Below are 26965 nucleotides of genomic sequence, written 5' to 3'. Positions count from 1 at the left end.
GCAGCCCTGTTGGCACTGAGGAGAAACAAGGTGGACAGACCCACAGTTGCATCGATCTCGGCACCAAGCGTGCGGTGTGGCAACCTCTGCCGCCCTCTCGCAGGCATCCCTGCCCAGCCCTTGGCCGCTGCCTGTTCTTTGTCCGCACAGACTCTCGCTCCAGACTGCCCCTCCCCACCCCCAACCTTTAGAACGTGAGCTCAGTGAGAGCAGGGACCCCCACTTCCCAGCTGTGACCCCGGGACCTTGCCCAGTGACTGCCCATCGCACCTCCACTAAGTGATTGAAACCCGGGTACAGTGTATTTTTATGTCCCGCTCCGCCCCTACTACACCTATTTCATCTCTTAGCATATGTGGCCATTCAGTGATCTTTGTGTTTTCTCCCACCTGCTCAGCCAGTAAAGAAACGCCTGCAATGCAGGAGACCCTGGTTTGATCCCTGGATTGGGAAGATCCCCTGGAAGAGGGCATGGCAACCCACTCCAGTGTTCTTGCCTGGAGAGTCCCATGGACAGAGAAGCCTGGTGGCCTACAGTCCATGGGGTCACAGAGTCGGACAGGACAGAGCGACTAAGCACACACCCATTATACAACAGCAAATGATTCATCATTCTCTGAACTGCTGCTGCTGCTAAGTCACTTCAGTTGTGTCCGACTCTGTGCGACCCCATAGACAGCGGCCCACCAGGCTTCTCTGTCCCTGGGATTCTCTGTCTTGGAGTGGGGTGCCATTGCCTTCTCTATATTCTCTGAACAAACCAAGCTACTTCATGCTTACCTTGCAGTTGAACATGCTCTTATACACAGTCCTCACTTGGAACTCCTATTTTAACTGAAAAACCCGCACCCAGGCTGAGTTCCTCTCAAAGCCTTTCAGACACCCTAATGTCCACCCCATCCCCACCCTGCTCATCTCTAATTGCACTCTCCTATGAATCTTTTTCTGTTACTGTAGCTTCCGTGATGTGTAACACTTTCTGTGCCAGTGGTCCCAACCAAATTCTTATGAACTCCTTGAAGGAAGGTACAGCCCTCTTAATCACTGTATTTCTAATGTCTATCATAGAGTAGATGTTCGATAAATACTAAATTGAATAATCCCTCCTCACATAAATTCTGCAGTATTTTCAATTAGCTTTTCTTCTTCTCTTGGAAGCATCTCCTAGCTTAAAAACAAGAAGTCCAAAACACGAACAAAAAATATGAAATGGAACCAAAAAAAGCTACAGGAACCAATGGCGTAGTAGGAAGGGGTTTACAAAGGACAGTTCTGAAATATCTGGGCCTTGGTCAGATAGAAATTACAAATTAAAAACATAGTCAGGCTTCCTCCGCCAGTGTACTGGCTTCCACCACTGCTAACACCAGGGCAATGTATATAGAGTGCTCTGTTGAAAAGCTCGACAACAAACCTCTTAGAAGGGAATGATGGTATATTATGTACAAAGAAGTGTTAACTGTTAGTCGCTCAGTCATGTCCAACTCTTTGTGACCCCATGGACTGTAGCCTGCCAAGCTCCTCTGTCCATGGGATTCTCCTGGCAAGAATGCTGGAGTGGGTTGCCATTCGCTTCTCTAGGGAATCTCCCCAACGTAGGGATCGAACCCGGGTCTCTTGTGTCTCCTGCATTACTGGCAGATGGCAACCCATTCCAGTCAACCCACTCTTGCCTGGAAAATCCCATGGATGGAGGAGCCTGGTAGGTTGCAGACCCTGGGGTCACACGACTGAGCGACTTCATTTCACTTCACTTCACTTCTCTACCATCGGAGTCACCAGAGAAGCCCCGTTTTCATACCGAAACTACATTGTAAGTATTATAAATCCCCTCCTACCGATGCAAAGGATCCTTGGCGTTTATTAAAAGGCGTGACGTGCAAAGGCAGCACAAAGCTTTATGTCACCATGTGGCTTCTCTGAAAGCCAAGGGTGTGAGAGTAAATGCACTTTTGTAAGGGCCGGAAGTGATGTCACCCAGCTGTGTAACCCCCGGGGAGCCCACCTGGTCTAAGGGAGTTAGATCTCTCCGATCTTCCCGCGCTGGGTGCTGACGGCCACTCCCCGCGTTGGTCTCTGGTGCTTGCTGACAGCGGGCAGCCCTGGGTCTGCATTAGGTGGGGGGAGTTGAAGGGGGGGCTGTGTTCTTCCTGCTTTACAAAAAAGGTACTCTGAGCATACACTTTTTAAGTCCCATGGGAAAAACTCCCTTCCAGGTTCCATGTCTGGGGAAGCTTGGCAGAGCCCACAGGGTGTGTGTTTATAACAGTGAGAAATGTCCTTCCGTGTATATGACACTGAGAAGCAGCCCACGGTCGCCTCTCCCTTTCCTCTTCGGCTGTATTCAGTTTTAGGAAGCTTTGTTTAACCTACATTTGCATCATTCTTTTTTCTCATCCTGATTTTCTACCTTGCTGCTAATTTTCTCTTCCATCCTTGCATGAGTTCTTATTGTAAGCTATCCCCGCCCCGAACTTGAGGTTAAGGCAGTCAAACAGATAAACACTGAAAAGAAAATGTCCCAAACAAAGCCAACTCTTGGGCTAACATTTTTATACAATAAATTACCTGCATAGGGAGTGATTTTATTTCCCACCAAACCTTGCACAACAATCAGAAATACCTGGGTTGTACCCCTCTATGTCTATCTTTGCCCGAATAGCAGAAACACAATCAGGAGAATCACTTTGTTTTAGACAATCTAATCACAAAGTTACCCAGTAACCAACCAAACACATCAGACTTATGTTCAGGATCAAACCAAATAACAGGAACTGACTTCAGAAGTCCTGTGACTTCTTCTAAACACGATAACTACTGTTGCTTCCAAGTCCCCATCAACCATCAGCAGTTTGGATTCCAGCCCAGCAATCAAAAGATATTTTCAGACTTTCCAGTATTTGGCTCACCATCCACAAGACTGCCTCCCATGCTGGTGGCTTGGTACGTAGATGCACTGAGATTTCTTCCTTCCCCAGGATGGCTATGAAACAGTTTCAGTTTCATGAGGAGCGAGGGCTTCGGGAAGAGTGGTCCCACACGGCCCCTGGAAATGAAACCTGAAAAAGGAGGACGAACACAGCGAAGTTATAAGCAAAATGAGAAATCTGCTTCAGCAAGTCAACATTCTTAGTCACAGCCAGAATAAAATCCCGATTCCCATAGGAGTCCTAGGCATCTTGGAGCCCAGTTCTTTCATCGAGTTTCTGACAAGGCCAAATGCAGACACTTCAATATGGGTTGGCACCCTCATCCCAAGGGAATTTGGGAAAGCTGTTGCTTAGAATTTCAGTTCAGTTCGGTTGCTCAGTTGTGTCTGACTCTTTGCGACCCAATGGATTACAACACTCCAGGCTTCCCTGTCCTTTACCATCTCCCAGAGCGTGCTCAAACTCATGTTCATTGAGTCGGTGATACCATCCAACATCTCATCCTCTGTCGTCCCCTTTTCCTCCTGCCCTCAATCTTTCCCAGCATCAGGGTCTTTTCCAGTAAATCAGTTCTTTGTATCAGGTGGCCAAAGTATTGGAGTTCAGCTTCAACATCAGTCCTTCCAATGAACACCCTGGACTGATCTCCTTTAGGATGGACTGGCTGGATCTCCTTGCAGTCCAAGGGACTCTCAAGAGTCTTCTCCAACACCACAGTTCAAAAACATCAATTCTTTGGCACTCAGCTTTCTTCACAGTCCAACTCTCACATCCATACATGACAACTGGAAAAACCACAGCCTTGACTAGACGACCTTTGTTGGCAAAGTAACGTCTCTGCTTTTTAATATGCTGTCTAGGTTGGTAATAACTTTCCTTCCAAGGAGTAAATGTCTTAATTTCATGGCTGCAGTCACCATCTGCAGTGATTTTGAAGCCCACAAAAATAAAATCTGCCACTGTTTCCACTGTTTCCCCATCTATTTCCCACGAAGTGATAGAACCAGATGCCATGATCTTAGTTTCTTTAATGTTGCGTTTAGAATTTAGGTGCCTATAAATGAGAATTTTATTTTAAGGAGGAAGGAGACACATGATTGTATTTTGTGACTGCTTTGCCAAACTCATAATTGTAAGTTTTATAAACTCTTATACAACTACATAAAACCGCCTTCACTGGTACTAAGGACAAGAGAAAATGAACCTCATACACCATGCAGACCATAAGGATCTAAGCTGGCCCACACCAATCACTGAAATTCACAACTAGCCCTGACTTGTAGTTAAAAAGTAGGAAAAAGAGAAAGATCAAAGAAAGAAGAGAGAGAGAAAAGAAGAAAAAACAATGATTTCTGCTTCCTTTAAGGGAAAACAGTTATGACAGGAGGAAAAAAAGAAACCAACTAATTCTACTGTGTTATTAATAAATGAACATCAACTGAGCACAATTTAAAATTTAAAAAAAAGCATCTGGTCATATTACTTATTCTTGATACAACACAGATCAAGAATGTTCCCTCTGTGCCATGAATGGACGCCCCTGACCAACTGGCATTTCTGATCCTTCTGCCTCCCCTCCCACAGCCCCACCCCATCCCCACCACTCCCAGCACGAGGAAGGCTGCCCACTAGAAAGCTCCTCCCAGCACAGTCCCTTGAGGACTTCCCAGGAAGCACAGCCAGGCAGAGAGCACTCAGGGACTTCCCTCGACTTGCACCTGTTCTTTCGTGTGCCCCTTTCCACATTCATCCTCCTCCCATTTACCAAAGCAAGCTGCACCTGACCTCACCCATCCCAAATCTTACATGGTGCCTCTTATCCCAGAATGTGAAAACTTAACGGGCTGCCAAACCAAGGGATGTTTGAAACACTGCTGTGGATCTGAGAAAACAAATGGTTTCTAAAGACTGGGTGATATATACAAACAGGGCCACTTCATTCTTGCTTTCAGTAAAATTGAAAGATGCGCTTACAGAATTGCCAAACAGATCACTGAAGTCGATCCAGGAGTACTCTGGATATTTCAGCATATAAGGTGGAAGGTGGTCCAAAATCTGAGTGGCCGGAACAAAGTTCTTTCATGCCCGGGGTTTATGTGGCCCTGGTTTCTGCGTATTTTATGTATGGTATTGTTGCTGTTCACTTGCCAAGTCGTGTCCCACTCTGCGACCCCATGGACTGCAGCCTGCCAGGCTTCCCTGTCCTTCACCATCTCCCAGAGCTTGCTCAAACTCATGTCCATTGGGTCGGTGATGCCATCCGATCATCTGGTCCTCTGTCGTCCCCTTCTCCTCCTGCCTTCAATCTTTCCCAGCATTGGGGTCTTTTCCAATGGGTCAGCTGTTTGCATCAGGTGGCCGAAGCACTGGAGTTTCAGCTTTAGCATTGATATTTAGGACTGATTTCCTTTAACATTGACTAGTTTGATCCCCTGGCAGTCCAAGGGACTCTCAAGAGTCTTCTCCAGCACCACAGTTTGAAAGGATCAATCCTTAGGTGCTCTGTCCTCTTTATGGTCCAACTCTCACATCTGTACATGACTACTTAGTTTTTGCTTTTCTCTATAAAAAGCAAAAACTAAGAATTACAGTTGACATTGAAAAGGTAAGTGTTTAGCTTGGAAAATCTGGCCTGCCACTCCCCAGACTGGAATTAGAGACACAGATACTCGAAACACAATTCCCCCCGCCCCACTCCAAGACAAGCTGCACACAGTCACAGCAGCTCCCTTCTTCGAGCGACCACTGCTTTGATGCTCACCAAGGAAGTCTGTCCTCTCAGATTATACACTATCAGACACTTCACTGTTGGAAATGACGGCAGTAAAAAATGAAAGACTCCTGTGCCTGGAGAACCTCAGTCACGTGGCCACAGAGAAGCACCCTGACTTCCAGCCCAGGCGTGGAGCTCCAGGTGCAAACAGCTGAGAGGTGTCTGGGCCCAGTGTTTCACGCCCACCTCCAAGGTCACAGGACCCTGCGACCACGTTGCAGCCAGAGCGGATCTAACCCCTCTCCACACACACAGTCCTGCTAGCTGCTGAGCTGATAAAAAACGGCTTCACTGAAATTTCACCTAAACTCAACCCTCCTTCCACATCCTACAGTAACTCCATCTTTTCCTCTGTTTGGGGACACGCAGCAGGGCTCTCTGGGGTCCCCTGCGCTGCGGCGAGTCAGGAAACCTGATCTTAGGATGCAGGTTTGTTTCCTGTGACCACAGGCCTATTAGGGCTGCAGCACCATGAACTTTGCCTCCTCCTAATGGTACGAAATACTTGGCGTAGATGTGTGTGTGTCTTTGTTAGTCATTCAGTCGTGCCCAACTCTTTGCGACCCCATGGACTGTAAGTCACCAGGCTTCTCTGTCCACGAGATCTCCCAGGCAGGGATACTGGAGTGGGCTGCCATTCCCTTCTCCGGGGGATCTTCCCAACCCAGGGATCGAACCCGGGTCTCCTGCATTACCAGGCAGAGTCTTTACCGTCTGAGCCACCAGGGAAGCCAGTGGACACTTGAACTAATTCAAAAACCTCACACTCCACGCATCTACTAAGAGATGCATGTCCCATAGTTTGACTTTTACAGAATTATTAACCAAAATGTATTATTTGTTGTTTTCAACAACTACATAGGATAAATTACTGTGGTGATAATTCCATCTAGAAGAGCTTTTCTGTGGAACAATTTTTAAGGAAACTGAGAATAAATAATTCGTATACTTTGAAGCAGAAGTATAAAACGATAGTCAACAAAAGATTTTCAAGCATAAAAATACATATAGTATAAATTTCTGTGATAGAAATAGGATGGATGGGGATACAAGTTCAAAGAGAAAAAGAAAAAAAATTTGAAGGTTCTCACTGTGGAAAACCCACTTACATATTTGTTTTGTAAATAATGACGGTGGGTGTCAAGTTGCTGTGTCATTCAGACTCCACAGGATACAATTAAAACCAGGACAACGGCAGCTTTGCTTTTAAACGTCGGTCTCCTATTTCTAGGGCTTCCTCGGTGGCTTAGAGGTAAAGAATCCGCCTGCTAATGCAGGAGACTCAGGATAGATCTTTGGGCCAGGAAGATCCCCTGGAGGAGGGCATGGCAACCCACTCCAGTATTCTTGCCTGGAGAATCCCATGGACAGAGGAGCCTGCTGGGCTACAGTCCATGGGGTCGCAAGAGTCAGACACAACTGAGCGACGAAACCACCACCACCAGGAGGATTATGAGTATGATTTATGCAACAAAGGTGAGCCCCAATCTGCAGATTCCTACTCAAAGAAAAGGCCTTTTTCTCTATTAAAAAAAAAAAATAAACGAATGCCCATTTATGCTTTAAATGAAAATGAGATGCTGACGTGTCCTTTTTTTACTATTCTTGTTTTAAGTGACTTTTTTGGTTAAGGGACCACTAGGGCCCCACTGCATGGACTAACAGGGTCCTACCAGATACCGGATGATCTCGGCAGGCAGAGCACTGCCCTTCCCGATCAAATGCGGCCAACCATAAATTACAAGTAACCTCTTCACCCTCCTGAGGGGTACAAACATAAACAAGAAACCATCTATGAAGCTGTTTTCTAGCTAAGAGTTCCTGAGACTTCTAAACTCCGCCTGCAGGGCGCTTTCTCTGGGGACACGTCCCCCGCACACACGTTAGGTGCCCTCCAAACACTACTACCTCCACCTCCTGGAGCCCCCCTCCCCGCCCCCTCTCCACACACACTGGCCTCCTCGCTGTCCCTCGGGCCTCCCGCGCTGGCTGCCACCTTGGGGCCTTTGCCCAGGTGGTCCTCGCACCTGGCAGGCTCTTGGCCCAGAGGTCTCCTCAGCGAACCGTCTCTCCTCCTCCAGTGTTGTCAGACCTCTTCTCTCTGAAGCCCCCCACCACCCACTGGATCCCGGGCCCGCCTGCTCCCCCTGCCCCCTTCTACCTCTGCTTTTTCCCACAGCCCGATCCCACTCCTCATGGGCCACACAATTTGCACATTTATTATCTTACTGTTCACTGTTTGCCCTCTGAAGCTTCTAGGAGGCCATCTTCACATGGTAGGATTTTTATTTTGTTTACTAATATATCCTATCCCAAGCACTCAGAACAGTATCAGTGGTAAAGAATCTTCCTGCCAATGCAGGAGACGCAGGTTCGATCCCTGGGTGGGGAAGATGCCTTGGAGAAGGAAATGGCAACCCACTCCAGTATTCCTGCCTGGAAAATTTCATGAACAGAGGAGCCTGGTGGGTAAAAGTTCATGGGGTCACAAAAGAGTTGGACACATCTGAGTCACTAAACAACAACAAAGTCTAGGACATCAGTTCAGTTCAGTTCAGTCGCTCAGTCGTGTCCAACTCTTTGTGACCCCATGAATCGCAGCACGCCAGGCCTCCCTGTTCATCACCAACTCCCGGAGTTCACTCAAACTCACGTCCATCGAATCAGTGATGCCATCCAGCCATCTCATCCTCGGTCGTCCCCTTCTCCTCCTGCCCGCAATCCCTCCCAGCATCAAAGTCTTTTCCAATGAGTCAACTCTTCGTATGAGGTGGCCAAAGTACTGGAGTTTCAGCTTTAGCATCATTCCTTCCAAAGAAACCCCAGGGCTGATCTCCTTCAGAATGGACTGGTTGGATCTCCTTGCAGTCCAAGGGACTCTCAAGAGTCTTCTCCAACACCACAGTTCAAAAGCATCAATTCTTCAGTACTCAGCCTTCTTCACAGTCCAACTCTCACATCCATACATGACCACAGGAAAAACCATAGCCTTGACTAGACGTACCTTAGTCAGCAAAGTAATGTCTCTGCTTTTGAATATGCTCTCTAGGTTGATCATAACTTTTCTTCCAAGGAGTAAGTGTCTTTTAATTTCATGGCTGCAGTCACCATCTGCAGTGATTTTGGAGCCCCCCAAAATAAAGTCTGACACTGTTTCCACTGTTTCCCCATCTATTTCCCACGAAGTGATAGGACCGGATGCCATGATCTTCGTTTTCTGAATGTTGAGCTTTAAGCCAACTTTTTCACTCTCCTCTTCCACTTTCATCAAGAGGCTTTTTAGTTCCTGTTCACTTTCTGCCATAAGGGTGGTGTCATCTGCATATCTGAGTCTAGGACATAGTAGGTGCTAAATAAACACTCGTGGACTTGGACTAAATTCCAAAGTTTAGAGAAATGGAAAGCTGCATGACTGGGGGTACAGGGCGTGGGGGGCCCACTGTCCTTGGAAGGCCTTGCACCCCAGTCCCTTGGGTACACTAATCCCATTTCTGCTTCAACAAATATACAGATCCTTACATGCCAAAGACCCCTGGGGTTGAGAAACAGTCAAATCCCTGATGCTTAAATCCCCAAATACCTAATCTAATGGTTTCTCAGAAAATCATCCAAGATAACCATCTGGGACAGGGGAAATGACAAAAAACAAAACAGGAACCAATTAACACCTTGAAAATATTAACACATTTCGATGGGAGGCAAATACCATGACTCTGTTTCTAAATTAGAATTGGGGCAAAGAATCCAAACAACTTGTGCAAGGTCGAAGGAGTCTTGTGAAATCCAAATTGAAAATGTAAGCAGAAATAAATAAATACATAAAATGCAGGCATCATTTCCTACAACCTATTTAGGTAACAAATCAGGTGAAAAGGCAGTATCATTTCAATTTTCATTTTTCCTACTAACCTAGAGCTGGGGCTGGCAAAAAGTTTTCTGTAAACAGTCAGAGACTTACTGTTTCATCTTTGCAGGCCAGACAGTCTCTGCTGCAACTCTTTACTTCCATTGTTTAAGTGCAAAAGCAGCCACAGACAATACAGGAACGTGTGGCTGTGGCTGGGTGCCAATAAAACTTTATTTACAAAAACGTAGTGGGTGGATTCGGAGAAGGCAATGGCACCCCACTCCAGTACTCCTGACAGGAAAATCCGATGGGTCGAGGAGCCTGGTCAGCTACAGTCCATGAGGTTGCAGAGTCGGACATGACTGAGCGACTTCACTTTCACTTTTCACTTTCATGCATTGGAGAAGGAAATGGCAGCCCACCCCAGTGTTCTTGCCTGGAGAATCCCAGAGACGGTGGAGCCTGGGTGGGCTGCCATCTATGGGGTCGCACAGAGTCGGACACGACTGAAGCAACTTAGCAGCAGCAGCAGCAGTAGGTGAATTTGGCCTGCAGGCAGTAGTTTGCTGACCTCTGACCTAGGCTAGAGTTCAGCCAACATCTGTTACATCTGAGATGTGAGAAATTTCGGCCTTTGTTAAGATGCGTGTTTAAACCAGCTTCTCAGTCACTCTGGGTTTGGTTCCCTGTTTGAAAACCCAAGTAGGATGAGAAGATGACCACGACCACCTCTTCTAAATGTCAGCTTTGATGACGCCCAGATAAAAGCATCGCTGGCTTCACTGATCAGTTATATTCATCTGGGAAAATTCCAAGACGTTGTGGTACAAAGAGTCTTGGCTTCTGAAAAGGTCCACTGAGCATCTGTTGTGGTTCCTGCAGTTGGTGCTGTTCAGTTCAGTTCAGTTCAGTCGCTCAGTCGTGTCAGATTCTTTGCGACCCCATGAATCGCAGCACACCAGGCCTCCCTGTCCATTACCATCTCCCCGAGTTCACTCAGACTCACGTCCATCGAGTCTGTGATGCCATCCAGCCATCTCATCCTCGGTCGTCCCCTTCTCCTCCTGCCCACAATCCCTCCCAGCATCAGAGTCTTTTCCAACGAGTCAACTTTTCGCATGAGGTGGCCAAAGTACTGGAGCTTCAACGTTAGCATCATTCCTTCCAAAGAAATCCCAGGGTTGATCTCCTTCAGAATGGACTGGTTGGATCTCCTTGCAGTCCAAGGGACTCTCAAGAGTCTTCTCCAATACCACAGTTCAAAAGCATCAATTCTTCGGCGCTCAGCCTTCTTCACAGTTGGTGCTGTTCAGATCTGATCAAAGTCTCAGACCAGCGAGAGGCCTGTTTATTTGAACAGAGACACTGCTGGTTTTCAGGATGGGAAGCTGAAGAATTTTTGTTGAGGATGAGTAGCAGCTGATGCAGGTTTGTGGTTTTGGGAGGCCCAACTTATGAAGTGATATCATTACACTCCAAGAATTTCGTCTGAACTTGCAGGGAAAACTGCCAAGTTCATTTTCCTTTCACATGAAGACATACACACTGGATGCATATCAGAATCACCCAGGAAGCGTATAAAAGGGGGGGCCCAGGCTATACCTCACACCAGTTACATTAGAATCTCCTGAGTGGTACCCAGTCATCAGATTTTAGAAAAAAAAAATTTTAAGATTTTTTTTTTTTAATGTGGACCATTCTTAAAGTCTTCATTGAATTTGTTACAATACTGCTTCTGTTATGTTCTGATTTTATGGCCAAGAGGCATGTGTGATCTTAGCTCCCCGACCAGGGGTGGAACCCACACCCGCTGCACTGGAAGGCCAAATCTTAACCTCTGGATCACCAGGGAAGTTCCCAGTCATCATTTTTAAAAATACGTAGTTGAGGTAAAAGTCACCGACTAAAATATTGACAAGATGCTTCAGTAACGTTTTACATTTTACTTATTCATATTGATGTATTAGTTCATAGTCTACCTAACTCTGGAGAGGAAATTAGACTCTTAAGAATATATAAAGTACATTAAAAGGGAAGACAGAAAAGCAGGGGTGAAAAAAAGAAAGCAAAACAAAGGAGATGTAAACTGGAGCCTAGACTGAGACATGTGAATATCCTACAATAATCTATACTTTCCACACAGATTTGGGGGGGCAGGATCGATATCATTAAATGGCCACAAGTACAAGCATTCTTGGCAATAAGACCAGAGAGGAATTTGCCCAGGGAGCCCCACGGAGAACAGTGGGTGACGGAGTTGTATGTGTGTGTCTCCCTGGCTTACGTGCTGAGTCTTCAGCTGACCGGCATCTAAAAGCCATTACTATACTTAGCTTCAACGCATGAATAAAAGTAAAGTCTAAAGCATCAAAGAAGAACTTTCAAAATGTGAAAAACAAAAACCCTATGGCAAACTCCCTGTAAAAAGACATGGCCACCTCAATCTACAGTTAATGCTTTCTTCCATCAGTCTACAAATAGCACGTTGTTTTCTTCCATCAAAGCAACTAGACCAAATAAGAAAACACGAACTCTGTGTTACAAAACCAGGACAGCAGGTAAAATCTGCTTGGATGACCACGTCCAAACCTGCTCAGCCCTGTCCGCCTCCCACCCCGGTGACCCCGTACCTGAATCTGTTGGTGGCCGGGGTGGTTTCCATGTTGAATTCGGCTACCGGCACGCCGCGGGCTGACACCTGGGGGGCAAACATTGCCGCGGGATAGACCACGGAGGAAGTCCCGACCTGCAGAGCAGACAAACGGAAGTGCACAAGTGACCACACGGTGGAGAAGCAGCGTCTTTGCAGAAAACCTTACGGAAACTCGGGCCAGTCTGCGGCTGCTGGTGTGAGGGAAGGTAAGCTAGGCGGGATAAATGGAGAATGTCTTGGGGACAAGAGGGGATGGGGAGGCTCCCCTTTGGCTGATCCCTAGAATTTAGGAAGGATTTTTTTTCATGTTTAGTCACCAAGTCATGTCTGATTGTTTAGAACCCCATGGACTGCAGCCCTCCTGTCTCCCCTTGTCCATGGAATTTCCCAGCAAGAACACTGGAGTGGGTTGCCATTTCCTTCTCAGGGGATCTTCCAGACCCAGGGATCAAACCCACGTCTCCTGCCTTGGCAGGCAGGTTCTTTACCACCAGTTACCTGGTATGAAAAAGAGAGCTGAGCTTGTGGCAAGAGTGGCAAAGAAATGATCTGGTCATCACCCAAATTAGTTTTAGTTGTTTTTGCTCTTTGAAAAGATCAGGGAAGGCTGTGACTTACCACTAGACACAGGTCACAGAGGGCCAGCTCTTTGTCCACCTCCTCCAGGATGGCAGGGTCCAGGTTTTCTCCAAACCACACCACGTGAGGTCGCAGCAGGCCCCCGCATCCTGCCTCTTCACACCTGTAAGAGTGACATCCTTAACCCACTCCAAGACCTACTCTTGGGAAGGCCTGCCTAGGTGGATCGGCAGAAATCGTAGCCTCTATTGTGGCCGGATGCACTGGGGTGATTTGCTGGCGAATGTGTCTCAGCCAACCTTGACCTTCTCTTTCTAAATAGCTTTCTCTTTCCCAGCTACTTCCTTCCACTCAGGCACAGCCATGCTCACGGTTAGCTGGACCCAGGAGGACTACTGGACTCAGATTTGCCTTCAACACACAAACCACTTGCTAATGTCATCAATGACTTCCCTCATCTTCTCTCAAATCCACCTCTCTCTTGCCTTGTTGGTAGCCAAGTTCTCCTGTGTCAATTTCCCAAAATCTCTCATCTTTCATGAGCTACTAACCTAGGTCATCTCTAGTCAACGTATTTATTTACGTTCTAAAATAATCTCCCTCAAACTCCATTTTCATCAAATTAATTGCCTAATCAAGTTTATTTTAGATCAAAACTTTAGAATTTAGTCATGAAAACTTACTCTTTTAGGTCAAAACTCTGATTTTAGTAATGAAAATCCTTATTAAGAAAAATTCAGAAGGTTCAGTAAACCAGGGAAATGTTAGTGTAATTGCTCATTAGGGAGTAACAAGGTACTTTCATACATTCAATGCTCTGAGTAGCTCTGCAGCAAAGCAAGATGCTTTAAACTTGGTTCACTCTCGTGGTTCCATATTCATTTGGGCATGTGACATCTTTTTTCTCCGAGTAGTGCCTACCAACGTTACATGGATCTACTGCCCTATGAAACGCTTTGGGAAAGGCCATTTTAAGGTCAAGTTTTGAAACACTGACATAAAAATCTTTCCAAGTTTTTTTGCTATTGTTAATCTGCACAAATTCTGCTCGGACCCTTAACTTTACCTCTGTGAGACCTCTTACGGCCTCCATAGCCCTGGATTAGTGACACTGATGAGGAGGAGACGGCGGGGAGGACAGTAGCTGAGGCTTCCTGACCAGTTAGGTCCGGGATGCCAGCCACGCTTCACACACACCGGGGAAACGTCTACAACCAGTGGCTTCTGAGACGTTCCAGACCTCAAATGATCCCACCACAACACAGAGGAGAAAGGGAAGGACAGATGTACTTCTCTTAAGCCTGGTTTGGTTCACCCTTTGTCCTTTCACCCTTGACCTCATGGGTCAGGGCTGGTTTCTGGATTGGCATGCTTCAGAGGCATCTCCAAGTGAACGTAGATTTGGACTCCTACTAATTTTCTTTTTTTTTCAAACTGGAGCACCAAACAGAGATCAAAGTCTTTTTACTCACCGGGGCAGTTTCTCCACTGGAATTCCGGCATCTTGAGTTTGGGGGTCTGGAGCCCTGAAGTAAATAATATTAGAAAAGGAAGAATGTTACTGATGTAATCAAAGAACAAAGAAATAAGATAAACCAGTAAGATTGTCTCTTTGCCTGGCCATCTATGGCACAAAACCTCTGATGAATACACACTGGCTTACAAGAGGATGAGGAGGGTAGACACAAACAATTGCTTATCAGTGGTTCTACCTCAAGCGAGGGAATATGTACGGGAGAGGGGGTGTAGTACTGTTGCGCTAAGGAGAGTTTCATGATTTGCATCATGTATGTCACTGCAATTTCAATCACCTGCAATGATATTATATTAATAAGTTACTTGTACAACTTATACCAATGGCTAGGTAGAATTTTTCTCAATATTTTGAGTCTACTCTTAATTTTTCCCCCAATTATACTGTTTACAATAGTAAATGTTCATCATAGACATGTTGGAAGGTTCAGAAAGATATAAATCAAAATTGCCATAATCCTACTGTCCCTGTTAATATGTTGTTGATTTTCTTCTGGACGTTTATCTACATACAGATACGTCAACACGGTGAGGGTGGATGTGTGTTTAAATACAAAGCTGGGATCATAATGTATAGAGTTAGAGCCTGTTATTTTCACTTACTGTAACCTGTGAGCAAAATATTTCCCTTACAATATAGCTGTACTGTCTCTAGCTTTATGTCTCATAAATATCCATGGGAGTCCTAGATGAATGTTCAATTTCTTCATGTTTATAGTCAACTGAAGAGGCAAAACAGCACACACCTATTCCAGAGTGCAGTATACTTACCCTTTGCCTGATAAAGCCGGACAAATTGGACTCTTATAGTTCTCAGCCACAACTCCACAAGAGGTGCATCGAGTCTTAAATAAGCTGCCTGAAAAACCCAAGTTGAACAAGACCGGAATTTAGTATAATCGGGAGCAACGGACTCCACATCTAAAAGAGTACAAAATGATTTAGTTTCTATACATCACTTTAACAAATGCACCCATCCCAGCTTTCATGGGAAACCTCAAGGCATGTAGTGAGATGGAAAAAGCCAGAACACATGCCCTCCTGGACTTCGTAATCAGGAGAGGAGAGAGGGACAGGAAGTAAGTTACTGCATAACCAAGGAGCTCTCTGATCACCCAGGTGTTCAGGTGGAATCCAAATGTGCAACAGGGTAGAAGAAGACAACCTAACCCTAAGGGCAGGATTTACTGAGAATACTCATGAAAGCTCAGTAGCTTGGGATATGTTTTACAAAATCTTAATATTGACTTAGTAAAGCTTGAATCTTTTCTACAAAAGCAGCTCAATAAATAATCAAATAATAAATGAAGAAAATAATCATTAAAACTGGCAAAGACTTACTGAGCTTGACCCATAGAAGGTGACCTCAGTTCGCTACATAGTCAGCGTTGAGCAGGTCACACAGCAGGGGACACACGTTGGTCCATTCTCTCCTTCTTTGAGAAACCACCCCCCTCCTCTGTCCCACACCAAGCTGATGGAGCTGTCAGTCACATTCCCCAAATACAAGCTGGGGCACAAGTTCCAGACTGGTCTAATTGTGGCATCCTGTCCCTCCAGCAGTAGTGTTTGGTCAAAAATGACAATGAGGGTCAGGCCATCCAGAGATTTATTTTCTGAGAAGATGGTTAAACTGGAGGAAGGGAGCGTGGAGGCCCACTGGGTCACTGCTTCTGGAAATTCTGCAATTTGAAATGCATTTCTTTGCACTGAATTTTTGTAGACTATTAAAGGGCTTCTATGGATGGCTCAGCAGTGAAGAATTTACCTGCAATGCAGGAGATGCAGGTTCAGTCCCTGGGTCAGGACAGTCCTCTAGAGGAGGAAATGGCAACCCACTCCAGTATTCTTTCCTGGGAAATCCCACAGACAGAGGAGCCTGGCGGGCTACAGTCCAAACGGTAGCAAAGAGTTGGACACGATTGAGTGGCTCAACACAGCATCACAGACTATCCAATGCCCTTGGGAAGAAATTCTGGCATACCCATTTATGCTCTCGTGTGAACAAATTCATTAGATTTTCAGTGAGAAGAGGGAAGAGGAGGGTGTCAGTGAAAGCAGAGAAGAGAAACCAGAGGGACCCCAGACAAGCTCCTCAGTGTCACAGACCCGGTGGGCTCCCAGGAGGGAAGGTCACTGAGCTGGCAGCCCCCTTAAGGCTCCAGGGTGGAGGAGGAACACAGCCGGAGCGGACAGTGCCCACGGAGCAGGGGCAGGGCAGGGAGAGTAAATGGACCTCCCAGGGATGCCAGGCCTTCGCAGCCTGAATCCTGCTAGAGCCCCAGCTGTTCAACGGCCCAAACCTCCCGCTTCCCGGCGCCCAGGTGGGGGTGGGGTGGGGACCATCTGGGAGCACAGGGTCCCCGCAACAGGACCCCCGGGGAGGGGAGAGCACGCAGGGATGCAGACCGGCTTCTCCAGGCCAGGCGGTCTGCGCGCCAGACCCTGGGGTCCTGGCACCATGCTGCTCTGACTCGGTGGACCCAGCTGGGCCCCAGCAACACATGTGTTTTCTGGTGTGGTTTCCCCTCCCATGAAGACCAAGGGCCTCTCACCATGGATTTCCAGAAGGTTCTTGGTGCCAGCCTTGCGGTGCAGCTCGTCGATGTTCTGGGTTATGACCACCACCTGTCGACCCTGCCTGTGCAGCCGGGCCTGGCACTCGGCAATGGCCAGGTGCCCAGCGTTGGGCTCCTTGCTCTGCACCACCTCCCGCCGGTAGTGGTAGAACTCCCACACCTGGGACGGGTTCCGGGCAAAGGCCTGCGGCGTGGCCAGGTCCTGGGGGCAGGCAGGAGGCGGGGGTCAGGGGGGAAAGAAGGGCTGATGCTCTGGAAGCTGGGCCGCGGGGGCACTGGACTTAGGTGGGAGGACACTCCCAGGCGCCCTTGGCTGTAGGCGGCAGGCACACAGTTCCGGGGGGTGTTCTGGGAAGGTTCACATGGGGCCCTGGAGAAATTAGGTTTAATTTCCCCAGCAAGATCGTAACCCGTCCCATCTTCTACTCAGGTGAGCTACAAACATAGAGCAACACATGGGAAGGTAACTTAGCCTGGAAGCCACGTTTTCATGGAGCTCCACGTGACATGATGGCTATCTCATTTATCCAGGAAAAGTAAAATGCAAAACGCCCAACTGAGCTATAATGGCCATGGTGGGAAAACTCGGTTTTTATAGGTCCACACACACATACAACTACACATTAAAAAAAAAAAAAAGTTGTATACATTATAGTAATAGGATATATAAAATACATATTTTTAAAAGTACGATTCCTCCAAACTTCCCTGGTGGTACAGTGGATAAGAATCCACCTGCCAATGCAGGGTTTGATCCCTGATGAAGGAACAAAGATCCCACCTGTGCACAGTGTAGCCAAGATAAATAAATAAAAATAAATAAAGTAAAAAAAAAAAAGAAATGTTATACACCTTGACTGTGGTGGCAGTTGTACCACTATATATACATCTGTCAAAACTCACTGAACTGTACACTCAAAATTGGTGATTTTTATTGCATGTATATTATATCTCAATAAAAATTGAATTTTAAAAACTCCGTGCCCCCAGAGAACTTATATTCTAATGACCTTTGTACAAAGTTTTGAGCATCAAGGCCTAAGCCTTTAACAACTCAACACTGGTTTTCATTTGTAAAGTTCACAGGAACTTTTTAAAAATGTGTAATTCTTAATTTCAACATGAATAGAAAAGTAATGAATTATGCTAACCAAAGTTTCCCGGTTCCACTTTGGTTACTAGAGGAAATCCAATTGCTATCTGAATAAGGATAATCAATACATGCTGAGAAAGAAAGAAAAGAGGCGGCTTTGCTGAGGTTATAACCCTATGGACTTTGTGTCAATGCCAAAAAGAACAGGATAAAAGGGTCACAGAAAATTTCAAAACATTCCCCTCCGATAGAGATTCTGAGTCAAACTGTTAAACGGCTTCATTCAGAAAGAGCCTTTCAGAGTTCTGCAAACATTACCAACCTGGGCTTTCCATTTTCTCCAGTAACCTCCCTCTCCTCTGAACGTCGGAACCCCACTCTCAGCACTGATGCCAGCCCCAGAAATGACGACTATGTGCTTGGCTGTTGCAAAACACTTCCGGAAGTCAGCCATATCTAAAGAGAGGAAAATCTTGGTCAATCCAGTGTTTCATTTGGACATTTACATCCCAGTTCAATTGCTTATATTTTGAAACTTGACCTTGCATGAAATTATACTTTTAAGATAACCAAATAAAAATCTTCCCATGCAATGAAGATGGCCGTATGCACCTTGTGTGTGAGTACGACGTCTGCAGAAAGGGGCGGGGGTCTGGGGTGAACAGCCCGAGCTCTGAGCCCACTCTGCCCACTCCCCACCCCCACCATCTCCCACGAGTGGGATCCTATGTGAACTGCTGACCCTCTGCTGTCTGGGTCTCCTTAGCTGTTTCATGTGCACATGTGTGCTTTCCTGAGAGAGCCGGGCTGCTGGGAGGATTAAAAAAGGCTTCCCAGATGGCGCAGAGGTAGAGAACCTGCCTGCCATGCAGGGTCGGGAAGATCCCCTGGAGAAGGAAATGGCAGCCTGCTCCAGTCTTCTTGGCTGGGAAATCCCATGGACAGAGGAGCCTGGCAGGCTACAGTCCATGGGGTCACAGAGTCGAAACTGACTAAGCACACACACACACACACACACACACACACACACACACACACACACACACACACACAAATGAGTGGGAATGTATCTTCCTTCTTAAAAGTAAAAGCAAGCTTGTGTGGTGTGAGGGCTGACCTCAGGCCCACTGGACCCCAAAAGCTGTCCCTTCCTCCCCAGATTCACTTCCCTTGGAGGATCCTGCTAATTCCAGTTTCCCTCAGCATCACTACCAGGGTGAGGATGAGGGCCCCTCCCCATGAAAAAACGCTCCGTCCCACTCTGGACACATTCTCCTCTACAGCTCCAGGGAGACTTGGTCTTTTTAACAAGACGGCCCCAGAGACCTGGGGTAACGGAAGGGGACTGAACGCACAGAATGACTCGGCAGCAGGGAGTCGTGGTCACAGCCCGCAGCGTGCGCCCCAGGACACAAGGCCTGGCCCTCCATCTCCAGGCATCCTCCTGCCCAAGCTCAGACCCACGGGGCGGCAGCTCGCCTTCCGTGAGGGCTCCCTGTGTCCAGGCTCTGCACCGAGCACTTGGGCATCACACGGTGGCCTGAGCCAAATAGCATCATCCCAGGCTAAGGATCAAGAGCCAGACTGGGAACTGCTGTCATCTCTCCTGCAGCGGAGACTCAGTCCTGGCACCGCCTCCAGCTCCCGCTGTCCTGGGCGCTGCAGCTCTGCAGCCCTCGCACGCGTGATAAGGAAAGGTTGTGTCCCAACTGGCCGGGCCTGAGTGGTTCACAAGCTGTGGGAGCCCCCTCCATGCCCACGCCGGGAGAAGCCAGTGTGGACCCGCATTGCCTCTGGCTGGCCCAGGCCACCCAGTCAGGGTCTGCTGGGCACAGGCCACCTTCCAAGTGTAGCCAATCGGTGCTAAGGCACTGAAGGTTTGAGCAAGACCAGAAGCAGGTTCCTCGGTTGACGGAGCGGGCTCTCTGGTCTCCCCGGGAGGCAGTGGCGACCAAGGCTAACTAACTCTGGGACCAATCAAGCGCCCCTCAGACATGAAACCAGTGATGGAGAAAAGGAAGGAAGAGAGTGGGCTGCAGAGGGAGGTGATGGCACTGTGTATGAAAGACCTACTTGAACTTGGACGAGCCATTGTTAGGCAAATCTTGGTTTGTGTGGAGATTGGAGACTTCAGTCCACAGTACAGCTGGGAAAACAGTCGGTTCGGGACGATCCAGAGAGGTGGCATCAGGTTTTCTGTGTTGCGCTAACAACTGAGATGGACTTTAGAAAAATCACAAAACAAACAGAAAGAATCAGAAAACGTTCATATTTCTATAAATATATATATACACACACACACCCCTATATGGGCTTCCCAGGTAGCACTAGTGGTAAAGAACAGGCCTGCCAATTCGGGAGCTATAAAGAGGTGCGGGTTTGATCCCTGGGTCCAGAAGATCCCCTAGAGGAGGGCATAGCAACCCACTCTAGTATTCTTGCCTGGAGAATCCCTATGGACAGAAGAGACTGGTGGGCTGCAGTCCAGTGGGTCACAAAGAGTCAGCCACAACTGAAGCGACTTAGCATGTGTATACACATACACATATATATAAAAGAATAGCCTTAACAAAAATCTTCAGTAGCAATCTTCATGGTGTTCACACAAACACCATCTAAACGGCTATTTACAGTGTGTACTCTCAAGTGCTCTGAGGTGCCTAGAACAGTGGTTTACAAAGTATGGTTCCCAGACCAGCATCATCCCGAGATCTCATCAGAAATGTAAAGTCATAGGCTCCACTCCAGACCCACTGAACCAGGAACTCTTCAGGCAGGGCCCCCATCTGGCTCCAGGTGATTTTGATGAACACTCAAGTTTGAGAACCACAGCCTTAGAGGTTTAGGAAGGAGTTAGATGGGAAAATTCATTTGAAAAACAGGTTCTGATACTTTTAAAAAGGTATGAGAGCCATTGGCTTGACTTTGAGTCGAAATACAGTTTCTATGAGGATGTAAATTCTAACTGAGAACTGAACGAGGCCGGAAAGATATGTACCGTAACAACAAATGGGATTAAGATGAGATCATGTCAAAGAAATCTATGAGTCTTAAAGCACACTGACTAAATCTTTATCTATCCCTGAGGAGTTAGACAGGGATAACAGAGAAAGACAAAGACACAGAGAAAGGCAATATTCACATCCATGACATCAAAAGGGTAGCTGACATATCTGACTTTTACCTAGTGGAAGAACGCAAATTGTTGGAAGAACTCAGGATTAAAGTTTTGTAGGTACAGGAAAAATAGAAAAAGAACACATTTCCCAACATTTTACAATCCCTTTGGAGGACAACTTACCAAAATTACAAATCCACTTGCCCTTTGACCTAGCAATCCCGTCTGGACATTTTTACAACAGTGAGACTCGCACACCTTCAACATGACGTATCTACAGAGTTGTTGTTTGGAAGAGTCTAGAACAACCTACATGACCATCTGCAGGGGATGAGTTCAATAAACAAGGACACATTCACAATACGCAGCATGGTTGCTGTAAACAAAGAATGCATGTATGATTCTTCCTGTATGACATTCTAGAGTGCAAAGAGTACTTATTTGCATGTGTTTAAAAAAAAAAAAGGAAGAATTCCCAAGACATTAGTAACAAGAATGAGGATGAGAATCAGAATGTATGGAGACGAGAGTGGAAGCAAGGATTTTCAGTAATGTGTTTCTATGCATTGTGAGTGCTCTCCGGCCAAAGTCCAGGAACACACCTGCAGCTGAGCAAGTGCAAGGAGGGAGAAGCTCACGGTGAGGGGCTGCAGGCATATTGGTGACATATTGGTGACGCTGGTGGTGGTGGCTTAGTTGATAAGTAGTGTGTCTCTTGCAACCCCATGGACTGTAGCCCGCCAGGCCCCTCTCTCCATGGGACTTCCTGGCAAGAATACTAGAGTGGGTTGCCATTTCCTCCTCCAGGGGATCTTTCCAACGTAGGGATCGAACCCAACCCGAATCTCCTGCCTTGCAGGCAGATTCTTTACCAGTGAGTCACCAGGGAAGCCCATCTTGATGAAGTTAGGACTCAGAACAGGATTTGGGCTTGTGTCGGGTGGGAGAAGGAAATGGCAACCCACTCCAGCGTTCTTGCCTGGAGAATCCCAGGGATGGAGGAGCCTGGTGGGCTGCCGTCTGTGGGGTCCCACAGAGTTGGACACGACTGAAGCGACTTAGCAGCAGCAGCAGCAGGGAGAGTCATGGAAAGAGGCTCTGATCTACACTGGATGTTGTCTGGGAAAACTTTCCTTTTATTGGATATTTCAAGGAACAAGATCTAAAGAGGAGGGAGTGAAGTAAAGCTTGAGCTGGGATTGGTCAAGAGGCAACAGGCCCTCCTACTAGCCAGGATAGGAGGGTGTTTTGTCATTTTCGTGGTTTAGAGAAAGTTCTTATTTAGACGGAAAGCGTCTGTCTACAATGTGGGAGACCTGGGTTCAATCCCTGGGTCGGGAAGTTCCCTGGAGAAGGAAATGGCAACCCACTCCAGTACTCTTGCCTAGAAAATCCCATGGACGGAGGAGCCTGGTGTCCATGGGGTCGCAAAGAGTTGGACACGACTGAGCAACTTCACTTCACCTTAGACCTAGTTATGAAGTCTTATTTTGTCCTGATTCATCATGATTACAGTGTAGCCTTGTTTGATGTTGGTGTCCTGTGAAATTATTTACGTTCAACAGGCCTATCAGATAGTAGCAGGTCAAAGGCCTATCAACTTATGAATGGCTAAATAAACTGTGGTTCATCCATAACAGATATAGCTCATCACTGGATGTATTTCATCCAGGGAAATACTATTCAGCCTTGTAGTTAAAAACTACAAGTTTAGTTTTAGTTTCATAGTTAAAACTTAAAAAGGTACTAAAAAGCTGGAGTATTTCAAACTGCTGCTGATCGTCAACTGGAAATTAGATAAAAGTCGAAATTGTAATGTTAAATAAAAAACATTTACAAGACAAAAAAACACGAGTTTTTTTAATGAATGTGGGAACTGTTTTGCTAAATTTTCCATTAATTTACAAGTTATTCTCCAAGTCTCTCAGTAAATGTGAAAACAAAGGAGAGGTTTAAAAAAAAACTTAAAAAAAATTTTTTTTAAATAAACACTGTTTTAGAACCGTGCCACCTGAAATTTATCTCCACGATTTGTAAATGCTCAGAACAGAAGTCTATTTTCAATATGCTTTGTTGTTGCTGTTTAGTCGCTCAGTTGCAACCCCGTGGACTATAGCCAGCCGGGCTCCTCTGTCCATGGAATTCTCCAGCCAAGAGTACTGCAATAGGCTGCCATTTCCTTCTCCAGGCGATCTTCCCAACCCAGGGATACAGCCAGCGTCTCCTGCATTGGCAGGCGGATTCTTTACCACTGTGCCACCTGAGGAACATTTTCAAGATGCTACTGCAAAGTATTCATCAGAAGAATCCTCTGTGTCAATATTTATGTGCTTTTCTGGGGGATCAGAATGGACTAGTTCTAGCTGCCACAAACTCAACCCAATTCAAACGCCAAAGCAAATATCGCCAAAGCAAATATCGGGAGGGTAAGAAGGCCCCCACTGTGCTGAGTCAGAGGAGGAAGACATCAGTTTGTCTGGTCCAAAAGCCCTCAGGGTGAAAACTGCCCTGGGTAAAGCCTCCAATTATCCGGCCCTGATTTGACTTTCAGGTGGCAAGGCCTCAGGGAAGAAAATAAACTCATTCATCCCAGTCCACGGGAGCTTTCTGAGTGCAGGATAGGTTCTCAAACACTGACAGTCTCGGTGAATGGCAATCCTCACTTAACCAGGTTTTTTTGGGAAACCTGGAACTCACCTACCCAATTAGAAAATCAGAAAAATGTCTCTATGTTCCCTGTTAAGAAAGGGGGCACCCCAATTCTTAAAAATACAATAATACAATACAATAAATGTAAGGTTATATGAGGAATTCGAGAGAAAAAGCATTTACAAAACATTAAAGTACATCGAGAGGGAACTACAAAAACTCCCAAGGGTGTTCAATAAATACTGTTTGAACACCTATGAGTCAAACAAATGCGAAGTACCAGGCCCCAGCTATCAACACTGGGAGACTCACTTCCTCTCCCCAGTTCACCGCTCGCTCTTATCTAGGTCACCAGCCCGCTCCACCTTGCTAAACCCAGCGGTCCACCTGGACCAGGTCCAGCCTCTGACCCCTTTGATCACCTCTTGGGGAACCTCTCGCTGCTCCTGGTTTTCCTCCTACCTCGCTGGATCGCTCACCCTCCCGGGGCTTCACCAGTGCACCCCGCCTCGGATGTCCAACACAAGGCTCCCAGCTCACAGGGAAGCCTCAACTCTTGAACGTTCCCCCAAAAGCCTTAGGTAGCCATCCTCCTTGGCCCCCACTTCTCCCTTCGGCTCACGTCTCACACTCACACAACCCGATATACCCCCAGCAACTGCAGCTTTACAACTGTGTCCCAACCCGGCCGCGCCTCCCACGCCCACCACCCGGTCCAGGCCGCCCCATGTGCCACTCGGCCTGCAGCAGGGCCCGGAGGGCCTCTACTCAACGGGGACCGCTGCCCCGAGTCCCCCGGGCCACCCCTCCTTCACGGCGACCTACCAGGCCCACCCGCCCCGGGCATCTGACTTTACAACCTCGTTTCTGGTCCCCTCCCTCGCCTCTCCGGCCGCAGCCAGCACCCCGCGCCGTGCCGGGAAGACCCCCGATCTCCGGCCTCCGCACGGGTGTCTGCCGGCGGTGTGGGGGACTGCCAGCTGGATCCACCCGAAGAAACGGGGTCCGCGCCCCATTCCCTTCCTCGCCCTCCCCGTTCCCCACCCCACCTCCACTCTCTCCCCTTCCCCCCTTCCCCTGTGCCCCTTCGCCTCCCCCCGAACCTCGCAGACCCCGGAACCTGCCGAGGCAATTGATCCGCGCATGCGCGCCCCGGTGGGCCGCCCCTCACAACCCCGCGCCCTCCCCGGGAGCCCCCCTCCACGGCGCCCACCCGGCCCCCCTGTGCTCGATCGCGACCCTCGGAGTCCAGGGGGGCGGCGGAGAGCACGGCCCGGGCCCGGCGCCCACGCACCTGCAGGAGGCGGGGACCGCGGCGGATCCCGGGCGCGGGGGCTGGACAACGAGCCTGGGGGCGGAGCGGCTCGAGCCACCTGCCCGGGGCTGCAGCGGCCCCTGCCGGAGGCCCACAGCTGATCCGGCTCCCGAGCCCTGGAGGCCCGTCCCTGGGCCTGCTCGTCGCACAAGATTGTTTCTTTGCCTTTCTTTCTTGGGGCGGGGGTCCCGGCGAGGGAAGGGACGGGCTGTTGCCTCGTCTTTGTGAGCTTCCTAGACGTCTCGTGAAAGACGAATGAGCTGCTTTCTTCTTTGAGCCTGCAGCTGGCTGGACCGCACTACTTAGCCACAGAGCATGTGAAATATTGGGGTGGCTTTCCCCGAAACGCTATTTCCAGTGAAGGTTAGCGGGGGTTCCCAGGCCTGCCTACCAATGACGAGCGCTGGTGCTGAGATCCTTACCCTGCGTCGGAAGGGACCAGTTTCCAGGCCTCGAGTACTCTGTGATCTCCGTGGCTCCCCGCGTCTGATCGCCCTTAAAAGCAGTCATCTTTCTTTGTCTTTGATCCAGTCTTACAGCCAGAACTAGCTTTCCGAAAATAGAATTGTTTCTGAACTGTCCAGTAATCCTAAAGGGAGGTGATCTGAGAACTTGGGTGCATAGAATGTGATGTTAGGATTTGTTTTTCCAACTCTGACCTCAACCGCCCCCCCTCAGTTTGGCTGGAAGTCCCACCCGCTTTGGAACCCCTCTTGCTCCCGCAGGTTATATCAGTCTCCAGGGGCCCTACGGGGCCCAAGAAAATTGGAGAAGGGTCTTATGTCTAGCTGCTACTTTTTCTGTAACGTATATATGGCACTTTGTACCAGACACCTCTAAGAACTTCACGTGTCTTAACCAGTTAAAATCTTCCCCATCCAATAAAAGATATACAGTTATTCCCACTTTACAGATAGGGAAACTGAGGCACAAGGCGGTCAAGTAACTACTCAAGGTAGGCTGTTGAATAGCAGAGCTGGGGTTTGAGCCTAAATGCTTTGGCTCCAGCCACAGGGGTCTGCGCCACTGCCTGTACTGCCTCTCCTTAACATGTTAAGCTGCTTTTTGTGGTTTTGATGTTAGTCATCAGGTGTCAATCCTTGTCTTCATTCAGACACTGGGGGGAGGGAGGGCACAGTATGGGGGAGGCCCTGTGCCCGTCACTGCAAACTTCCATGGCACCAGCCACAGGTTGGATCCCTTCTGGGACATCACATTCTATCAAGGCCCAGGAGTCACCACCCACAGCTACCCACTACATATCCCTTAACCACATACCTTCTTCCAGGCTTAGAAAAGCTGACTCTTCTGCCAATATCAGGCTACTTTGTCTTCTTGAAACATCAACCACTATCCTTTCCATCCTTAGAGCAAGTCGAGCTTAATTTCTTGATGGTCTTGTCCTTCCAAACCAAAGGCTGGTCCCTCTTTCTGGAATATTCGTTTTTCATTCCCTCAGTAGTAATGCTGCAGGGAAAAGTTATTTCTTACTCCATGCTGAGACTGTTTCTTTGATTTGCTTTTCGTTGCTTTTGTAATTGTAATTATACATAATGGCCTGCCTCAGGGAATCCTGCCCCTCTTTCTGACTGTAAACTAAAGTGCCTTTGTTCAGAACCCTGTCCACCTGTAGACTGCAGGATGGAAGAAAGTAACACATCCCCTGCCTGAGGTTTGCCATTCTAGGAGATATTTGCTAGATTAATGGCCTTTTTACTTTGTTCATTCATCTCCCCTCATCTGTGATCCATAAAAATACCTGGCATCCAGACCCCATAAAGATGATTACTTTGAAATATTAGTCTACCACTTTCTCAGTCAGCTGAATAAAAGTTGTAATTCCTTGCCTCAACACCTCCTCTCCAGTCCATTGGCCTGTTGTGCAGCAGGCAGAGC

The 26965-nt window shown here is 47.7% G+C and overlaps 1 protein-coding gene across 3 annotated transcripts; it reads right to left on the bottom strand.

Annotated features, from left to right (window-relative positions):
* Positions 1–2543: 2543 nt before the first annotated feature.
* On the bottom strand, positions 2544–25106 carry SIRT5 (sirtuin 5). 3 transcript variants are annotated; one of them, XM_052648771.1, is made up of 9 exons: positions 25049–25106; positions 20061–20210; positions 18310–18443; positions 16871–17096; positions 15087–15174; positions 14255–14308; positions 12822–12945; positions 12181–12296; positions 2544–3059 (listed from the first exon to the last, which is right to left on the bottom strand). In XM_052648771.1, exons 2-9 carry the CDS (start codon positions 20173–20175, stop codon positions 2984–2986), a joined length of 933 nt encoding a protein of 310 aa, XP_052504731.1. In that variant the 5' UTR covers positions 20176–20210; positions 25049–25106; the 3' UTR covers positions 2544–2983. The 3 variants fall into 3 exon arrangements, with proteins under 3 accessions (XP_052504731.1, XP_052504730.1, XP_052504732.1); XM_052648770.1 differs by lacking the exon at positions 25049–25106 and adding an exon at positions 24968–25008; XM_052648772.1 differs by lacking the exon at positions 25049–25106 and adding an exon at positions 21289–21423.
* Positions 25107–26965: the final 1859 nt, after the last annotated feature.

Source organism: Budorcas taxicolor, chromosome 11 (genome assembly GCF_023091745.1).
Source record: "Budorcas taxicolor isolate Tak-1 chromosome 11, Takin1.1, whole genome shotgun sequence".
In the NCBI taxonomy this organism is placed as follows: Eukaryota; Metazoa; Chordata; class Mammalia; order Artiodactyla; family Bovidae; genus Budorcas; species Budorcas taxicolor.
Note: the sequence above shows the minus strand (reverse complement) of the source record. Positions and strands in the feature narration are given on the sequence as shown.